This window comes from Podarcis melisellensis, assembly GCF_964234715.1.
Source record: "Podarcis melisellensis genome assembly, chromosome: 5".
NCBI classification, from domain to species: Eukaryota; Metazoa; Chordata; class Lepidosauria; order Squamata; family Lacertidae; genus Podarcis; species Podarcis melisellensis.
Genome location: NC_138537.1, coordinates 94,991,266 through 95,011,104, shown reverse-complemented (window position 1 = coordinate 95,011,104; position 19,839 = coordinate 94,991,266). Strand labels below are relative to the sequence as shown.

The following is a 19,839-nucleotide window of genomic DNA, read 5'->3' as shown; positions in this document are numbered from 1 at the left end:
ATTTAATAAATAAAATAAGTATTTAAAAATTCCAGGTTGTCTTCCTGGGTAGCCCCACATAAATTGACAACCTAATGCAGGGTGGGAAATTTGTGGCCCGCCCCAATGTTTTTGGACTCCAACTCCCATCAGCCTCAGCGACCGTGACCAATGGCAAAAGATGATGGAGTTGTAATCTGACAACATCTGGAAGCTGACCGGTTCTCCACCCCTGCCTAAAGGAATACAACTCAGACAATGCAATGCATTTTCACAGGAACCTGCTAGCTTAGAAGTTACACAGAAATAATCACCAAGTCAATTGTTGTTGAGGGCATCTGCCTGTCTTGAGAGACAATGGAGTCTGCATCTCTGGAAGGTGGCAGGAACTCAGCCACGCAGCCTCAATGAAGGAGCCTGTCGTGGGGGCCCCTCTCAGAATTTTGTGTCCTGGGCCACCACCACCCCATGCTATGCCACTGGCAGAGCGTGAATCAGGGTGGCTCACTTAGAAAGGCAGACCCCAATGAAATCCATGAGCATCCCTGGTATGGACACATCTCTCTGTGCACATGAAATGAACTGGGAAGACACATTCAGGTATCATTTCAGCACCAGGTGTGCATATGTCCTGGAAGCCCTACAGAGAAGCTTTGGACTAGGGCAATTGGCCCAGTTACTAACAGCAATAAAGAGGGCGGTCAGCAGCAAGAGGGCCAACTCCGCAGGCCAATTCTTGCATCATATTGATCGTATGGGAAATCATATGGAAGCCATTTGTGCGAAAGCCATTCTTGTCTCCCCACCCCACCCCGCCCCTCGCATGCACATGTCACACAGTTTGTGTGATCTTAAACATACAGCTGAATAAGAAGGATTTTGCTGGTATGGTTAAGATCACACAGACCGAGCAGGAAGTTGTTTGGGCAAAGAGGCTTCCTTGTGTGTTGTTGGGTAAGCAACCACACGGCTGCTTTCTGCAAGGCCGGCTAACCCACAAATCAACCAAGGCCGGTAGGGTGAATTAGTTCCAAATTACTCGTCCAAACGAGCCCAGAGTTAGTTTGCCACCTGAATGATAGAAATGTGGGTTACAATGAGGGACCTTTTCGCATCCTGCCATTATAACATCTGATGATTCTATTTACCTTTAAAAAAAAAATCAAGGAAACTTATCCTATTAATAATAGTAAGTTTCGGGTTGGAAATCTACCTTGTGAGAGCAGATTATAATCTTATAATATTTAAGGAAATTCTTTTGAAGAACGATTGAGTAATTATTTATGTAAAGCATTTTTACCACACTCCTCACCCCTGGCCTCTCCAGACCTTCAGATGCCAGGGGTTGATGTGAGACCTTTTGTGGCAGAAATGACCGGCAGAATCCGAGACCAGGGAAAAGAGTCAGCGGAAGAAGATTGGAAGAAATTTAAAGACTATTTACAGAAATATTGTAAAATTAATGAATTTAGAATGATGTTGGACAGAGATTAAGTGGTTTCCAGCTGTAATGCTTAAGAGAATATGAAAAAAAAGGTTTAGAAACACCGGTAAGTAAAAATTAATGGTGAGGATTTGCTGAACTAATAATCTGAATTGGAATACAAAAAAGGGAGGTATGAGGAGGTCTGAGAAATAAGTTAAAGGAAAATAAGTAATGGAAACTTTACGCGTTATTTTTATTTTTGCATTTTTGTTATTTTTTCTTTTTCATTGTATTATTATTGAAAATCTTAATAAATATTATAATAATAAAAAAGTTATAAATAACTTTAATAAAAAATAAATAAATAAAGCCTGCAAAGTTTTGGGGCTCCAGCCCATCCCCACTGGCAACTGTACAGTTGCAGAGGGCTCCCTTCCCACTCTACAGTCATATGATGATTCTACGTGTAACCAGCTTCCACATAGTTTCCCAGTTGTTCCTCCTCCAGGCGAGGAAGAAAGCAGAGCCACGTCCCCCAGCAAAGCAGATCGGGAGCAAGAGGAGACCCATCTCCCCCCTTGCTCAGTGCATCACAAGCCTGAGAGGTGGTCACAAAGGTGTAGACTTGGCCTTGGGACTTCAGTTCTTGTTGTGTGTGCCCCTCCCCACCACCACACCACCCCCCAAAAAATGGGTGCAGATACACAGCAGGCTGGAGTTGCCTGCTTTCCCTGCTAACAAAAGCCCTTCCACCTTCCAAAGTTGCTGGCTAGGCAGAAATAGGTTTTCCAGTCACTTCTTTCCCAGGAAAAGCTTCACTTGGTAGATTAAGGCATGGGCAGACAAACTAAGGCCCGGGGGCCAGATCTGGTCCAGTCGCCTTCTAAATTTGGCCCGCGGACAGTTCAGGAATGAGCATGTTTTCACATGAGTAGAATGGGTGCTTTTATTTAAAATGCATCTCTGGGTTATTTGTGGGGCATAGGAATCAGTGGCGTAGCGTGGGGGTGCAGGGGGGGCCGGCCGCACCGGGTGCAACATCTGGGGGTTAGGGTAAGGGGGCGCAAATCCACGGGTTAGGGGGTGCAAATTACTTGCCTTGCCCCGGGTGCTGACAACCCACGCTACGCCACTGATAGGAATTAATTCATTACCCCCCCCCCAAAAAAAATATAGTTCAGCCCACCACATGGTCTGAGGGACAGTAGGCCGGCCCCCTGCTGGAAAGGTTTGCTGGCCCCTGGATTAAGGCTTCATCCAGCAGCTTTTAAAGGCACAAGGAAAAAAGTTGGCAGGATTATCACAAGTAAAAAGTGTGCACTATTTCAGCCAGTTAAAAGACCTTGAATTGGGGTATGTCTTGGGTAGTTTTTAAAGACACAAGATCTTTGCTAAGGGGGGAAAAGGGTTGGCCACCCTACTGCAGACAGAAGGTGTGTAACGTTAGGTATACATGCATGTCCTGCCCCACATGAGTGATCATGTTCATGTGTGACTACGACATCACAGGCAGGACGCCACAGAATTTTGTCAGCTCCCACCCCATCTCCATTCACACATCTGCTTCCAGTCATGAAACGAAGAGATGCACACACGTGTCAACTAACGAGCAACTTCAGCTACTAAAAACAGAAAGTGGCCTCTTCTCGATGCAGTCATATACATTTATCAGCTCAACGCTGTTGTCACAACTCAGGAATGCTATTCAGGGACAGAGGAAAACCATATTGCTTTAAACGCTGAAGCGCCTCTAGCTACAGTTCCATTGGATGGATGTGGCCTTTGCAAAATACTGGCCACTCCTGGAATGATCGATATATGGTTTGCACAATCTAAAACAAAGGCAGAACAAAACTGTAAACTTGAATATTCCAGGAAATTCAACCATTTCCCCTCTTTGGTATAAATCACAATCCATTCCCCTCCACCCCCGACCAGTGAATCATAAATAAATATTCTAAAGGCCTGGCTATTTTGGCAAAACATCTGCTTCCTGAAGTAATCCTCAGGCATTTACCAAGTAGGTTGGAAGCAATCGAACTGCTTGCTGTTTTAAAGATTGGAGACACATGCATGTGTATTCAGAGGGAAGAGATGCATATTTACGGAAAAGATGAGAACAGTTGGTTTCCTCGCCAATGCTCAGTGGAACCCTGTGGTGCTTCAATTAGAGGTCAGGCTAAGAGAACCAAGAGAAGTTTGCCCACCAAACAAGTGCGCCTGTGAGACTGGGACCAGGCTTGGCAGTCCTTTCCATCCTGTTTCGGTCTCCCTGGCAATCCAGCACAGGTCCAAGCCACCTCCCTGTGTGCCATCCCACCCTCCTGCATGAATTTTGTACATGCTTGGGGGGGGGGGAATTCAGTCATTTTACACAAAGCACCCACCTTTCAATGTTTGTGTTTTTCTCACCTGGCAAATACACATTCGGAATGCACCTTTTTGTGCAAAAGATGTATTTCTATGCACATGTTTTTGTCCAGCAAAAATCTGTTACAATCCGTAAAGAAGTTGGGATGTTTCAGATTGGGTCCATGGAAGAAACGAGAACCAAATGGGTTCATTCTAGGTCACACCCACAGTTTGCAAGGGGTGACAAGAAGGTAGGGATGGATGAAATTGTCAATTTCAGTCTCTTTCTGCCAGACTGCTCCCTGCCTTGCTGGCCTTTTCCCACCTGGCCGTGTGTGTGTGTGTGTGTGTGTGCAAACTGACACCTGCTACAAAAGCTGAGGCTACTGAACAGACTCTTGAGCTGGGGTGCTGTTTGGAGGGTTTTGTTTGGTGGGTGAGTGTGGGTGGGTGTGTTGCTGTTAATTTTTTGCATCTTTATTTTGGACCTTATGATTTATGTGGAAATTGTGCAATTTGGTTGTGTACTTTCTGGTGCTTCACTTATTGTTTATGCTTTTCTTACGTTTGCCGCTATGCAACGTTTTATATGTTGTAAGCCGCCTTGAGGTTGGTTTTAACTTTGGAAAGGCGGCATAGAAATAAAGTGAGTGATTGAAAATCAAGTGAGTCACAGCTCTTAATCTTGGATTTTAAAGTTCGTGAAGAGTAAATATATACAGAAAGGATGCATTTAGCTGAAACACTGATGGACGTGGAAAGAGGGAGGACGAGTGAGCAGAAGAGGAAACAAAAAGGGTGTATTCCAGGGCTATTTTAAGCCCTGGCATTGTTAGGTTTACAGTATGACATCCAGACAAAGATGTCAGCTTTTGCTGAAGTACGTCTGAGGTGCAGCACTATTAAAAAGGTAAAAATAGCTCAGCGGAGGAGTTAAAGGCTCCTTCACATGAATTAAATGGAGCCCTTGCTCTTCACGGTTTCAAATGCCTTGCAGGCATCTCTCTTCCAAAGTTTGGGGTTTTTATATGGCTCATCCCCAGCCCAGGCAAATTCCACGAAAACAAGGAAGCAAATGAGTAACACATTGACAGTACTTGTGTGTTTCCATTCAACACCACCTACTGCTGCCACTGGGTTCTGCCTGTTTGGCAGAGATCCAGAAGACAAAGGGGCTGCCTTCATCTCTGAAAGACCAAGGCTGGGCAGGGTGAGGGGAGGGGGATGCTTTCCTATGGAGCAACGCAGCACCTTGTTACCTGAGAGGCATTGTCCCCAGGCAGAGTACTTCCAGGTGGGATCACACTAATGCAGAGATTTCTCATAATAAAAAGCAGGAAAGCAGGAAAGATGGGAGGGTATTCCCACTGCATATGCCTTTCCTATCCCAATAATCCCTTTAGCATATGCGCCACCGGGGTGCAAAGATCCGCCCAGCGCCCCCAAATTTAGTTAATTTCGCATGCACAGCTTTGGTAAATGAGCGCACAAAGCCGAAAGTCCTTTAGTGAAACAATAGGTATACCTTTCGGTAATACCTAGGTATATATGTACCGTATTTTTCGCTCTATAAGACGCACCAGACCACCAGACGCATCTAGTTTTTGGAAGAGGAAAACAAACAAAAAAATATTCTGAATCTCAGAAGCCAGAACAGCAAGAGGGATCGCTGTGCAGTGAAAGCAGCAATCCCTCTTGCTGTTCTGGCTTCTGGGATAGCTGCGCAGCCTGCATTCGCTCCATAAGACGCACACACAATTCCCCTTACTTTTTAGGAGGGAAAAAGTGAGTCTTATAGAGCAAAAAATATGGTATTTTGTTTTTCTAGCTTGATCAAAATTATTTATTATTTCATAACAGGGAGATAGTTAAGAGCTTATGTGGCCTCAGCGGCGGGTGCCTGGCGCCCCCCAGAATTCGGCACCCGAGTGCCCCACACCCCCCGCACCCCCAGGTTAAGACGGTCCTGGAGTTATTCATCAGAGCTCATCAGACTTCAGAATTACTGGATCTTTCAGTGTTTTCTACTGAAACCAGAGGAGCATGCAATAAAGAGGAGACTGAGAGAAGGTGTGGTAGCCATTTTCAAATATCGTAAGGGCTGTCACACAGAAGATGGAAAATGCTTCTTTTCTCCTGTTCCAAAGGGAAGGATTCAAACCCTATGGCTTCAAAATCAAGTTACAAGAAATTATATTCCAACTCAACATCAGGAAGAACTTTCTGAGAGTGAGAGCTGTTCAACAGTGGAACAGATTCCCTCGGGTGATTGTGGACTCTAACCTGGGGCAAGGCAAGTAATTTGCGCCCCCTAACCCCTAACCTGCCGCCGCTGCCAGCTTCTTCTTGCTGCTGCCTGGGCTGGCCTGGTGTGGTTCTCTCCTGCGCTCAGCGCTGCGCTGGGCGGCCGCTGCACTGTCCCTCCCCCAGATAGTCCCTCGCTCTCTCTCCGCACCGCACGCCTGGCACCTACCCCCTCCACAGTGGGCGGCGACCCGGCGGCTCGGATCGGATTCGCACAGCCAGCACTGCAGTGAGAGAGAGTGAGTGAGCCAGGTAGGGGCAGAGAGCTGTGTGAGAGAGATGTTGCGCCCGGTGCGGCCGCCCCCCCTGCACCCCCCACGCTACGCCACTGATGGCCATCTGTCATGGATGCTTCAGCTGAGATACCTGCATTGCAGGCAGTTGGTCTAGACCTTGGGGTCCCTTCTACCTCTACAATTCTATGATTCCAATTCCCATCAGTCCAAGCAGCATAGCCAGGAGCGTCTCCACCTCCATCGTTCAGCACTGAGATCCAGCTCCAAGGGCCTTCTGGCATTTACCTCATTGCAAGAGGTGAAGTTATAGGGAACCAGGCAGAGGGCCTTCTCAGTAGTGGCGCCCGCCCTGTGGAATGCCCTACCAGAAGATGTCAAACAGATAAACAGCTATTTTATTTTTAGATGCCCTCTGAAGGCAGCCCTGTTCAGAGAAGTTTTTAATGGTTGATGTTTTACTGTGTTTTTAATATTTTGTGGGGAGCCACCCAGATTGCCTGGGGTAACCCAGTGAGATGGGCGGCATATAAATAATAAATTATTATTATTAATGATCAAGGATGATGGAGCCAGAAGCCAGCAACTTCTGCAAGGCCACAGTTTCCCCATTGCATTCTAAAAAAAAATAAAAATAAAAAATTGGGAATAAATTTGACTGAAAAATAGTCTGAGAAGACATGTACACACTGTAAGAAATTAATTCCATGGAAGCTCTGTGAGCTACAGGCACATTTTAACACAAAAAAAATGCTTCAGAGCAGAAGCATAAAACTCAAAAATATATCCATACAACTTAAGTACACTATAACTGCAAAACAACAGGGATGTATTTATTCAGAAAAAAGCAAGCAAACCTAAAATTGATTTGACATAAAGATATGTACCAACTAACACATAAACATGTAAACAATAACAGAACCATTCATGGAGCATATTCAATATAAAAACAAAATGAGTTGCAAGTACACATAGCAAAGTTTTAAAAACCTAGCTACTGGGTTTTTAACGTTATCCAGACAATGTTATCCAAAATGCACATGTATCCTGCACTTTGTTATAAAATACTACTGCATGGTGCATTGTTTCTCAAACCAGCATCACACTGATTGAAGTTCTTAAGTCATTCAGAGAAAGTCTCTAACCAAGGTGTGAACACCTTTGCATAGGCTAAAGACATCCCACCGCCCATCAAGGCCCCCTGGTGGGAACACAAACAGAAATGAATCTGACACTAAATAAGTCATGCTGATGTGAACATTTTCAGGGGGGGGGAGAGGCTGGAGCTGAGGCATGCCTGGAGGGGGAATAACACTAAGGCATGTTGCCACCCCTTTGGAAAAAGTTGTTGAAAATAGTCGTTCTTCAGCAATGATCTGAATTGTACACAAGGGATTTTATTAGCTTTGTAAAATCTGTTCGTAACTTACTAAATACGCCAAAGGTAATAGATGGCCTAGAAAAAAACCTAGCAAGCTAAATACAGATTTAAAGGGTTTTTTTTTTTCTTTTTTAGATCTTTAATGCAGTCTTCCGCCACAAGCCCAAACCCACTTAATTTCAAGTCATTCTCACTTATTGCAGTGAAACAGATCCCATGGGAAATGTCTCTCACTGCTGGCAATTGCCAGAGATTTGTTGACCACTGGTTTTGGAAGCAGGGAAGGAATTTTGCAGACTCTCAAATCCATCCCCTGATCCCTTAATGATAGCCAAAGACTTCCTACAAAGACGACACCAGCATTTAGCCCTTTAGTCAAGAGGCATCGCAGCAGGCAGTCAAGTGGGAGCCGGACCAAGGTGGAATAAATGCTCAGCTCAAATTCTCTCACCATCACCACATGAGAAATGATTCACCCATGATTCTTACCCTTAGTCTGTTATTATTTTAAAAATATTAATAATAATAATACCCACCCTTAGGTCCCAGGGTGAGTTGCAACATTAAAGCACAATATCATATATATAGCATTTTTTTAAAAAAAGAAGAAGTCTGCCATGTGGAAGAAAAGATTGACTGTAATCAACTTCAGCTGGTCCAAATTATGAAAACTTTACGAAATCAAACTACTGGCATAGAATAAACAACTTTAAATTTGTTCCTTGATTTAAATTTGAAAGTTAATTCTAACAGCACGGGTCTAATCATGTCTACTCAGAGGGAGTCTCATTGAGTTCAGTGGGGCTCCTCCCCAGTAAATCTCAGAGCATCTTACAAGAATTCCACATTTACATTAAGGAAGCATGGGTGAGGTGCAGAAGATGAAAATTTGTGATAGCAAAATATTGGGCTTTGGAATCCTATGGATTCAGTGAATGGGGTGGTAAAGGGCAGAGAGAAGACAAGAAAGAACCTGCAGGGTCAGACCAATGGCCCAACTAGTCCAGCATCCTGTTCTCACAGTGCCCAGCCTGAAGCCTCTTTAGGGAAAACCACAAGGAGGACCAGAGGCCTCTCCCCTCTCCTGTGCTTTACAGAGAATGGTGCTCGGAAGCTAAGTGCCTCTGGCCACTTCCATCTTCTCTCCAATGGAAAGCAATGTCCTTCCTCACAGGTCTTGGACAAGGGAAGGGGGAAATGGAAGGATGCTTCTCATTTTCTCTCGACTAAGTGCAGCTCACTTGCAGAGAAGGCGAGGAAGAGGAAACTGTGGAAGGGCCAGTCCATTTTGACAGGCGAAACGAAATGCTCTGCGACCTTTTATAAAGCAGCAAGTGTTGGCTTGCCTCTTTGTTTTTTCTTTTAAAGATATTTATTAAAATTTTCAATATTAATACAATAAAAAAGTCAGAAAGAAAAAAGAAAAAATAACAAAAATACAAAAACAAAAAATACTTAAAAACACACAAAGTTTCAATAACTTATTTTTCATTAACATATTTCCCAGACCTCCTCATACCTCCCTTTTTTGTATTCCAGTTCAAATTGTTAGTTCAGCAAATCCTTATCCATAAGTTTTAACCTGCTTTTAAACCTTTTTTCCATATTCTCTTAAAACATTACAGCTGAAAACCGCTTAATTTCTATCCGACATCATTCTAACATTCATTAATTTTGCAATATTTCTGTAAATAGTCTTTGAATTTCTTCCAATCTTCTTCCGCTGACTCTTCTCCCTGGTGCCTCTTTGTTTCTAACATTTGCCTGACTACTTTTCAGCCCAGATGCAGCCCAACTGCTAAATAACTTTAATAAGGTGCATGTTGCTCGTAGCTCTGTGTGTCAGGAAAGGATGAACGCAGAAACTTCTAAAGAAACCTGCCATTTCCATCACCAGAATCAGAAGAGAAACGGAGTTGTGATTCGTCTGTTCACAAGGAGGAGTAGAAACTCACATGGGGGGACAGAGAAACAAGTCAACAGATCTGTGAGATTAGGAGGATGAGCTATTGGAATTGGGGAGTGTCCTTTGTGGTTACTGAGCCCAACCCTACTCAGTGCAGGGATATTGAAACTCGAGCATCCCTGAAAGAGGGCAGTTCTTGCCATTTGAAAGTTTTGTGCGATTTGCCTTTGGTTGCCAGCTCATGTTGTTGTTGTTTAGTCGTTTAGTCGTGTCCGACTTTTCGTGACCCCCTGGACCAGAGCACGCCAGGCACTTCTGTCTTCCACTGCCACCCGCAGTTTGGTCAGACTCATATTTGTAGCTTCAAAGACACTATCCAACCATCTCGTCCTCTGTCGTCCCCTTCTCCTTGTGCCCTCCATCTTTCCCAACATCAGGGTCTTTTCCAGAGAGTCCTCTCTTCTCATGAGGTGGCCAAAGTATTGGAGCCTCAGCTTCACGATCTGTCCTTCCAGTGAGAACTCAGGGCTGATTTCCTTCAGAATGGATCGGTTTGTTCTTCTTGCAGTCCATGGGACTCTCAAGAGTCTCCTCCAGCACCATAATTCAAAAGCATCAATTCTTCGGCGATCTGCCTTCTTTATGGTCCAGCTCTCACTTCCATACATCACTACTGGGAAAACCATAGCTTTTACTATACGGACCTTTCTTGGCAAGGTGATGTCTCTACTTTACTTGCCAGCTCATATCCAGACCCAATTCAAGATGCTCACATTGGTGCTGGAAGCCCTAAATGATTCGGACCCCGAATCATTGGCAAGACCATCTCCTTCCCTACAAACCTTCTGCGATTGGGGTGGTGGCAGCTGTGAGCTGTGGAACTGCCTCCCCACATAGATGCATCCGGCGCCTCCATTACGCAGCTTCCGGAGGATGCCGAAGATGCCCCTCTTTACTCTGACTTTTGAGGTGTTTATTTTTAGAATGCACCTTAATTTTTATTATTCTAAGTTGTATTAAACCGTCTTCAAGTTTGCATTCTAATGTTGTAACCACCTTAGGACCTTAGAGGGAAGGGAATGAATAAATAAAAAAGTAATATTCAAATAATCTTCCTTTTCTCTTGGATCAGGTTCCCCCCTAGTTTAGGTCTCCTGTCTTCTCCACTTGCCATAAAGAGGAAGCGTCCAGCTTGGCCTCCTGTCAGGGCACAGGGGACAGGGGAACCAACATGGTGTCTGGGCTGCACCTCCTCCCATCGCTGGTCATTGGCCAAGCTGGCTGAGGCTGATGGAACTGAAGGCCACTAAAGACGCCTGCTTCTTGGGAGAAAAGCAATGGCAAACCTAGACAGAATCTTAAAAAGCAGAGACATCACCTTGCCAACGAAGTTCCTTACAGTTAAAGCTATGGTTTTCCCAGTAGTGATGTATGGAAGTGAGAGCTGGACCATCAAGAAGGCTGATCGCCAAAGAATTGATGCTTTTGAATTATGGTGCTGGAGGAGACTCTTGAGAGTCCCATGGACTGCAAGAAGATCAAACCTATCCATTCTTAAGGAAATCAGCTCTGAGTGCTCACTGGAAGGACAAATCGTAATGCTGAGGCTCCAATGCTCTGGCCACCTCATGAGAAGAGAAGACTCTCTGGAAAAGACCCTGATGTTGGGAAAGATTGAGGGCCCAAGGAGAAGGGACGACAGAGGACGAGATGGTTGGATGGTGTTCTTGAAGCTACCAGCATGAGTTTGACCAAAATGCGGGAGGCAGTGGAAGACAGGAGTGCCTGGCGTGCTCTGGTCCAGGGCGTCACGAAGAGTTGGTCACAACTAAACGACTAAACAACAATAACCTTTGGAGACCTCTGCTCTGGCTACACCTGCATTAGAGATGCATTGCCAGAGGAGGTGCCGCCAGGTGTTTCTGGAGCCAGCGCCAGAGCAAGGGAGAAGCTGGAGAGCACGTCTGCTGATCAAAGCCGAGAACTTGCTGCTCCCCATCATTTGGGGGCAGGAGGCACCCGTGCTCCTCCAGAACTTCACAGAGCATGATACTGAATGCTACTGCTGCAGAGTGAGGATTCAAAATCTTCCCCAAGAGACTGGGCACTAATCAAAACCATTTTTTTAAAATTTCAAACTCCTGCTGCTCTAAATGAAGTTTGCAATGGGAATGCTAGAAAAGAGGCCAGTCAGGGATTCTTGTTTGAGCACAGCGGCCAGAGGCAATTATACTACACTCCCTGAATGACAATACTCATTCCTACATCTCACAGCCAATACTTGCAAAAGAAGAAGTTGTTTTAAAACAGGCCCCGACCTGGTGTCATCCAGATGTTTTGAGCTACCATGTCCCCCACTCCCAGCCAGAACAGCAGCACTTGGCAGGAGCTGATCACAGCTGGAATCTCAAACATCTAGAGGGCACCGGGTTGGGGAAGGCTGTTTTAAAGCCTTAACTGCATCCCCCTGGAAAGGCTGGTCCCTGATTTCTGGCACCACCCTAAGCAACTCTCATGTGCCAGGGGGGCAAATGAAAAGTGAACTTACACAGTTACATAGTACATAGTTGTTACAGATGTGCTAACCTAAATATAAATGCAACTGATAAGGCCAATCAGCCCAAACACAACTCTAAGTGTTTACTACGTGATTCGGAGGGACTTACTGGTACCTCTGGACCTTAGAACTTATTTAAGTGCACCCACCAGAAAGGTTAGGCAGTTAACATCTGAGTGCCATGAAATTAACAGGAGGACGAGGGAGAATTGCCTTAATGGAGAAGTTATACTCCACCGTCCACAAGTCCTCCATTCCAGTGTTAATCATCATTGGCCCTGATCTGTCCGGGATGGGGGTCAAAAGACTTGTGTCTTTTGCAATGTTGCTACCCAACTAACACACCTGTGCTCTTGGAAGAGAAAACACCACTTGCAGTTCAACCTGTCCAAAGCTCCCAAGGAGAGGATTGCAAGGGAAATATTATGAAGAAAGATCTGTGAATTGGGAATCCTTTCTCCCTCTAAGCTTTTGGGTGTGGGGGTGAGTTTTGGTTTGACATTATGCTGCTCCAGCTCCTTCCAAAGCTCCTGCTTAGATTTATTAGACACTCTCAACTAGAAAGCACCCACATGCTTTTCCGGAAAACATGCTCAGAAGTCACAGTAAGAACGCACCAGGTTTAATCTCCGAATAAAACTGCAATCAGCTGCAATCCTAAAACACATGTGGTTAACCCTCTTGGGTTAAATGAGGCTTATTCCCAGCAGCTGAGAGGTGCATAAGATTTCAGCCTTAGGATCACGCTGCAAAGAAGCAGCGGCAGGTGGGATATGCAGGCGACAGGCATCCTTGGAAAATAAAGAACAGCCAAGAGCCAAGCCCCCGTTTCGCCAAAACCGAATCGCAGTGGAAAATACAAGTGATTTATTGTTCTCGTTATTCTTATAGCTTTCCTATTGCAGAGAACTGTGCTTGGGCAAGCATTTTTTTTAATAAAACAAAATAAAGGATTTCCCTACTTTTTAAAAAAATAATAATAATTGAAAGCCGACACGTCCCAGTTTGTTTGCAGCAGCCACGCTGCTTGTGAGCACATTAGCGCAGCGGCACAATTGCTTAGCCAATTTGTCAGCCGCAAATCGCAATCGTTGCCCTGGAATAAGAAAGCTGGGGTAGCTCGGTTGGCAGAGCCAGTGGCGAACCTACACTTCGAGGGTCCTGAAGCTTGAACTGTCATGGGGGGCCCTTTTCAACCAGCAACGAGGTCTGGGTAACAACCCCTGTTCTCTTCTTCAACGAGGCTTTTTCCAGGACAGATCATCACACCTTGACAACATCTGTGCTACATAATCAATTTGAGTCGTGGCACTCAAATGGGGACCCAAAATAAGCCATGAGGACGGGGGTTCGAGCCCCGGTGTTGAGTGAAGGATTTCTGCCTGGCAGCGGGTTGGATCCTGCCGATCCTTTCCAACTTACACTTCTGTAATAATACTGTAAGTAAGCAAACAAACAGGCAAAGGGGCAACGGAGAAGGGGACCCGCGCGCGCCCCCAGGTTGCCCAGCCGGTCCTTACCTGTTCCGGGCTTGAGCTCGCTCTCTCGGCTGCGCGAAAAGACGAGCGCTGTGCGCGCTGCGGAGCCTCGCCTGGCCGGGATGCTGCCCGAGCGACTCCTGCGCAAAGCCGGCTGTGCGTGGCTCTGGGCGCCGGAGAGCAGAGGGCGCGGCTGCTGCTGCTGCTGCTGCCGGGCGCCGCCTCCTGCCTCGCAGCGCGCTCCTCTCGCTCGGGGAAACTTGGGGCAGCCAAGCCTTCGCCGCCGCCGCCTCCTTTTGCGCTGCTGGCGGCTCTGCGCTTCTCCTCTCCGGCTCCCGAGCTGCCCGTTTCCCCCTCCCGGCAGCCGGCGGCTCAGCGCAGCCACGTGCGGCGGCAGGAGGGAGGCGGCCGGTGCTCTCCGCCAGGCGGCTGCCCCGGGGCCGGATCCAGCCAGGCGAGCGTGGCCGCGGGCAGCCTTCTCGCAAAGGCGTCGGCGGCGTCGGGGGTCTCCGGCTCAAGGTCGCCTCACAGGCCGGGCGCTTTCGGCAGCGGCGACGCGGAGTTGGCCGGTTGCTGCGCCAAGAAGGAGCCTTGTGCTCCTTCGACTCGGCAGCGTGGGATCCGCCGGGGGCTGAGCGGCGGAGAGAGGGGCGCTCGGCTCGGCTGCGGGGATTTTGTGGGTTTGTTTATTTTGAAAGAGTCTCTTTATGCGCAGGTGGGGCTCCGAACTGTGCCTGGGGAAGACCCTCCCCACCCTCACCCTGAGCTCCGAAGTGAAGCCTGTCAAAGTCCGGAGCAAAGGGCTGGCCTGACTTGCGCGTTTGTTTCTGCTCTGTTTCAGGAAATCTCCAACTGATCTTCCGTGCAGCCTTGGATTTACTTAGAAGATTTTGCGCAGGCTCTCATTCTCATTCTCTCTCTCTCTCTCTCTCTCTCTCTCACTCACACACACACACACACACACACACACGGTTTTCAATATGTAAAATCTGCCTGTTTCCGATGTCTATGATAACTAGCCCCCCTCCTCACAGACGGCCAGTATTTTGCAGAAGGGATTTAGGTTTGGACTATAGGAGTCAACCCCTGGGGCCAAGGACCTTTCACCCCCACTCCCACCCGCAAGAAAATATTTGAGCCCCCACCCCACCCCATAGAAAGGCATTGCCATTCCAACGATGCGCTTGTGCAACATAGTGATTATGCAGAGCGGGGCTTACCTTCCCGTCCCCCAGTGTTTTATTCAGCTTGGTACCGCTGGTTTGCACAGCTTAAGTCAATTAAAGCGGTCTGTCACTCCGCTGCGTTTTGTCACTCTTTGTTGCTGTTGGTGCAAGTGGCTCTCCATTGGGAAGAATGGCAGGGTACACAGGGAGTTAATAGTAACACCCTTTTGGAAATGGACTGGTCTGGGGCCCTGCCTCATGGCCTCCATCTCAGAAGGAGAGGGAAAGAGATGCATGGGAAAGATGCTAATTGCTGAGAGCAGAAGACAGGTGTGGAGACTCTGTGGCCCTCCAGATGTTGCTGGACTACAACTCCCATCATCCTTGGCCGTTGGCCCTGTTGGTCTGAAGCACAGAGAGCCCAGCGATGTTAGGGAGGTCATAGCCTTCCAAAATAAAGGAAGAATGCAGGCTTCCCCAGTCAGATGCTTCCAGATGTCTTGCACTACAACTCCCAGCAGCCCCAGTTCCTGTGGATGTGCTGGTTGAAGGTAGTTGTAGCCCAAAAGTTCTGAGGATACCAGATTATGGAAGTCTGGGATAAGAATATAGTCCTGGTGGTTTAAACCTTAGCAGGAGAGAAAGTGCTGCTCCAATTCTCCAGCTTTCTGGTTATTTGGCCTGAAATTCACTTACCGTATTTTTTGCTCTATAAGACTCACTTTTTCCCTCCTGAAAAGTAGGGGGAAATGTGTGTGCGTCTTATGGAGCGAATGCAGGCTGTGCAGCTATCCCAGCAAGAAGGATTGCTGCTTTCACTGCGCAGCGATCCCTCTTGCTGTTCTGGCTTCTGAGATTCAGAATATTTTTTTCCCTTGTTTTCCTCCTCCAAAAACTAGGTGCGTCTTGTGGTCTGGTGCATCTTATAGAGCAAAAAATACGGTATGTCTGAACCATTATATCCAGCAAAACAAAAAACAACCCCCCCCCCATTTATTCACACTTTTCATGACAATTTCTTGTGCAAAATTGGACCACACAAGCCACACCTCTTCCCACCTGGTTGCACATAGATTTTGGGGACATTGCAGTGTTTTGTATGTGGGAACACACAATCCTTGCCCTTTTGTAGCCCTGTTTACCTGTATATTGCTATGTGGTTGGACATATATGGTGCATGGACGGCTAGCAGGGGTTGTCAGGAAGCTGACACTATGGGTGCAACAGATGCTCCGTCTCAGTCCTGTTCATGCTTCACAGTTCCAGAGTTGCCTGGATTGCCCGTTTGCAAAACAGCTGCCCTGTCAAAGCTTCCGTTTAGCTCTTTGTTTGCACTAAGGATGGAGTGTTATGTGCTGAACGTGAATGTGTGACTCATTCCATATTGTAAAAGTCCTCTCTGGAGCTGGGGTTGCAGGAAAACAATGACCACTCAGTACTGCAATGATAGTAAATCAACAGCGACAGGAACTTCCAAACATAAGATGTACAAGGAGGAAGTGGGAGAAGGAATGAGGGAGGAAGCCTCTTGCCCGGCACATCACAAAGTGATCATCAGCCGCAGGGAGATTAAACTCAGAAAGAGTTCCCTTTCTATCTGAGCCTGTTGTTCCCCCTCCTGCAACTACTCCAGGGACAGAAAGAGACATTCTTCCTTCATCACAGACACTGTCGAGAGGATAAGAGCATGAAAAGAGGCTTGCCCAAGGCCTCTGTGGCCCTGCATCCTTCCTCCCACAGAAGTTCACCATCTGTCTCTCTGAAAACCCCACAAGTGAGCCAGGAGGGATTCTCAGGGTACATCTTCTGTGGCTGCTGCCCAGCAATGGCTGCCCCAGATCCTGGAGGCACCACGTGGCCATCATGACTTCCAAAGTCTGGGAGCATCCACCCAGAAGGCAGCCAGACTGAAAGAAGGGCTGGGCAGGTTCATACAGGAGAACATAGTTCTTCAGATATCCTGGGCCTAAGCCCAAAGAGTTTTACATGGAGTAAACTCATCAAATAGTCATGCACATTATTGTCAATGGGTTTGTTCTCACTACTGTTGGACACTATCCATAGTGTTAGTATGTATATTATCTAAAACACAATTTGCGGTTTGAAATTCAAACAGCTGCTCTGCCTATTTGCAAAGGAGCTTAAGGGAAATGCAGACTATACTATAACGCAATCTATGCCTTGGAGTTTGAGATATCAGAATGGAAGTTGCTGTGCATAGTCAAAATACCACCCAGTGTTTCATTTTCAAGACCCACTTAAATCTCCACACACATTTTATGTTAAGGCAGGAAAGATGCAACGCGGAAGTTCCATTGAAAAGATCAAAATAAATCTTTGTATGTAATATTATTAGGCCATAGGGACGTTCTCTCACTGACATTTCATTTGAGCACAACCTTGTCCCCCATTTTATGGAGGGCATTAAAGGCAAAAATGTAAAATACATTGCCTTGAAATATGTGAAGTGAGATCTCTCACACATGGAGCTTCACTTGTGCTACTGATTTAATTTAACTGGATTAAAAAAATATTTATTATACAGCGTTTAGCACACTTACGTTGTAGACAATACGGTTATGATATTTGCTCCTTTGATACAATTTTTCTTAATCTGACACCCACATAAAGAACATGCTTCTCAGTCAGAAGATGCTGACCATCTTTTGGCCGGTTGCTGTTTATAATGCAATTTCATATTCCCAAGTGGCATGTGAGAGAAATTGACATTTTGGATAAACAGCAGTGAATCTTACATTGGAATTGGATGGAGGGCAGATCTGGACAGATATTTGTGGCCTGAGGTGAGGGATGAAATGGCACCTCTCTCTTCAAAGTTCTAAACATGCAGGATGGAGGGGTCATTTCACCCTTTGCCTCAGGCAACAAGCATCTCAGACCCACCTTGTCCAAATCTGTCCTCTCGTGCCAATGTAATTAACTAGACTAATGGAGGGCCTGCCCTTTCCGCACTTAATCTGTGTGTTTCATGTCAGCAAGATAAATGCATTATTTCAAGTTTAAAGGTAAAGGACCCCTGACAGTTAAGTCCAGTTGCAAAAGACTCTGAGGTTGTGGCGCTCATCTTGCTTTACTAGCCAAGGGAGCCGGCATTTGTCACAGATAGTTTTTCCAGGTCATGTGGCCAGCATGACTAAGTCGCTTCTGGTGAACCAGAGCAGCGCACGGAAACGCCATTTATCTTCCTGCTGGAGTGGTACCTATTTATCTACTTGCACTTTGACGTGCTTTCGAAATGCTAGGTTGTCAGGAGCTGGGACTGAACAACAGGAGCTCACCCCGTCATGGGGATTCGAACCACCGACCTTTTGATCAGCAAGCCCAAGGCTCAGTGGTTTACACCACAGCACCACCCATGTCCCCCTTTCAAGTTTAAGAAAGTGCAATAGACCCTTTTAGAAAGGCTAAATGAAACCAGCCAGTCCTTTCCAAAGTGACCAACAATCTACCAAACAAAACAAAACTAAACCCCAAGAAACAAAAATAAATGGAGAAGGACTATGGGTGGGATGTTAAAATTAGCATAGTTCAAATAACAATATTATTATTTAAACTTTGACTCATGCTGCATGCATTGTTTGTACAAATGCTAGGCATACCACAGTAATCCACCAGGTTTGATTTCTGATGCAGATTTATTCTGCTGACAGAGACAAGTATCCCAGGCCTTCCATATATCCAATTTTATCTATTTTTTGAAGTGGAAAAAAATGCACCAGCAGCTGGAGCCGTAGACTCTTCTGCTTGCAACTTAGGTGGGGAAATGGGTTGGATATGTAACATCTTGCACAAGCTTGGAGGATTGTGTATAAAAGCTGTAAAAAGAAGCCGTGAAACTGATAAGCTTCCCCTGCCCACCCGCCCTCAAGCAGCATGCCAGAGAAGTCCTTTTCCTGTAAACTGACAATGTGTTTGAAACCATTTGCCAAGTCCATCTTAGCAGAAATTTATGGCCCAGTGAGAAAGTGGCTTGGTTTTTTAAATTATTATCATCAGAATTTTTCTCTGTTTCTCATTTTTCCAGTTCCCCACATTTCCACACAAGTTTGTAAAAAATAAAAGGAAATAAATAATAATAATAATAATAAATTTTATTTATATCCCGCCCTCCCCAGCCGAAGCCGGGCTCAGGGCGGCTAACAACAATAAAACAGTACAAAAGTACAGCACAAACAACATTCTAAAATCATTCATTATAAAATTAATTAAATTCAAGCCACTGGCAGCCATTGGGCCAGAGCTCCGCGAAGATTGCCTAGGGAGGGAGTCAGGCTGTGCCCTGGCCAAAGGCCTGGCGGAACAGCTCTGTCTTGCAGGCCCTGCGGAAAGATGTCAAGTCCCACAGGGCCCTGGTCTCTTGTGACAGAGCGTTCCACCAGATCAGAGCCACAGCCAAAAAAGCCCTGGCTCTAGTTGAGGCCAGCCTAAATAAAATAAAATGCAGGGGCATAGAATTGGGGGAGGATGCCAGGCTGATTGCCCTGGGCGCATTTTGGAGCGGGTGCTTCTCACACCACCCTCCTTGAGCCAGCCCTGCATCGCTTTGTCTCCAGAGCCGCTTGGAGAGGGCGGCATGAGAAGGTCCTCAGTCTCACAAAGCAGCGAGGGCTGTCATGGCGCAGCAGGCTCTGTTCACCCTCCGCACCCCACCATGGAAACACTCCTTGCAAGGCCACTCAGGAAGGGCGCCTGAGAAGGTTGCAACAGCCTTGCCTGGGATTGAAACCTGGGCACACAGCTATTGCAGCCATCTCATTCTGCCCTCCCAAGCGACTGGTGTGTCATTTCAGTCCAAAGAGGCAGCTAGGTGATTCTGCTTTGTGTGAAAGGGTACCCCAGTTGGCTCACAGGAAAAGGCAGGCTGGCCAATAAAGCAATTTTTGAAACAAGTCCAGTTCCCACTCTTGGTTCTGTATAAATTTTCTAATGCAGTTTCATAAACGAAGGTGGGAGAAGTGGAATCTCTTTGGAATAACACTGGATTTTGCTTCCTTTAAGGCTCCTAACTAATCTGAAGGAAACAATAAACACTAAAG

The 19,839-nt window shown here is 46.3% G+C and overlaps 2 protein-coding genes across 2 annotated transcripts in view; one reads left to right on the top strand and one right to left on the bottom strand.

The window, feature by feature from the left end:
* SEMA3D (semaphorin 3D) overlaps positions 1-13,787 on the bottom strand; it is a 182,451-nt gene extending 168,664 nt beyond the window's left edge. The window contains exon 1 of the mRNA XM_081911730.1: positions 13,659-13,787. The gene's annotated coding sequence lies outside the window, so the exon portion shown is untranslated. The remainder of the gene's footprint in view (positions 1-13,658) is intronic.
* On the top strand, positions 11,471-14,987 carry LOC309370616 (uncharacterized protein; the record flags this gene model as incomplete). The annotated part of the gene is made up of 3 exons (XM_081912534.1): positions 11,471-11,653; positions 13,639-14,331; positions 14,458-14,987. 3 exons carry the CDS (start codon positions 11,471-11,473, stop codon positions 14,470-14,472), a joined length of 891 nt encoding a protein of 296 aa, XP_081768660.1. The 3' UTR covers positions 14,473-14,987.
* Between the last annotated feature and the right edge of the window lie 4,852 nt (positions 14,988-19,839).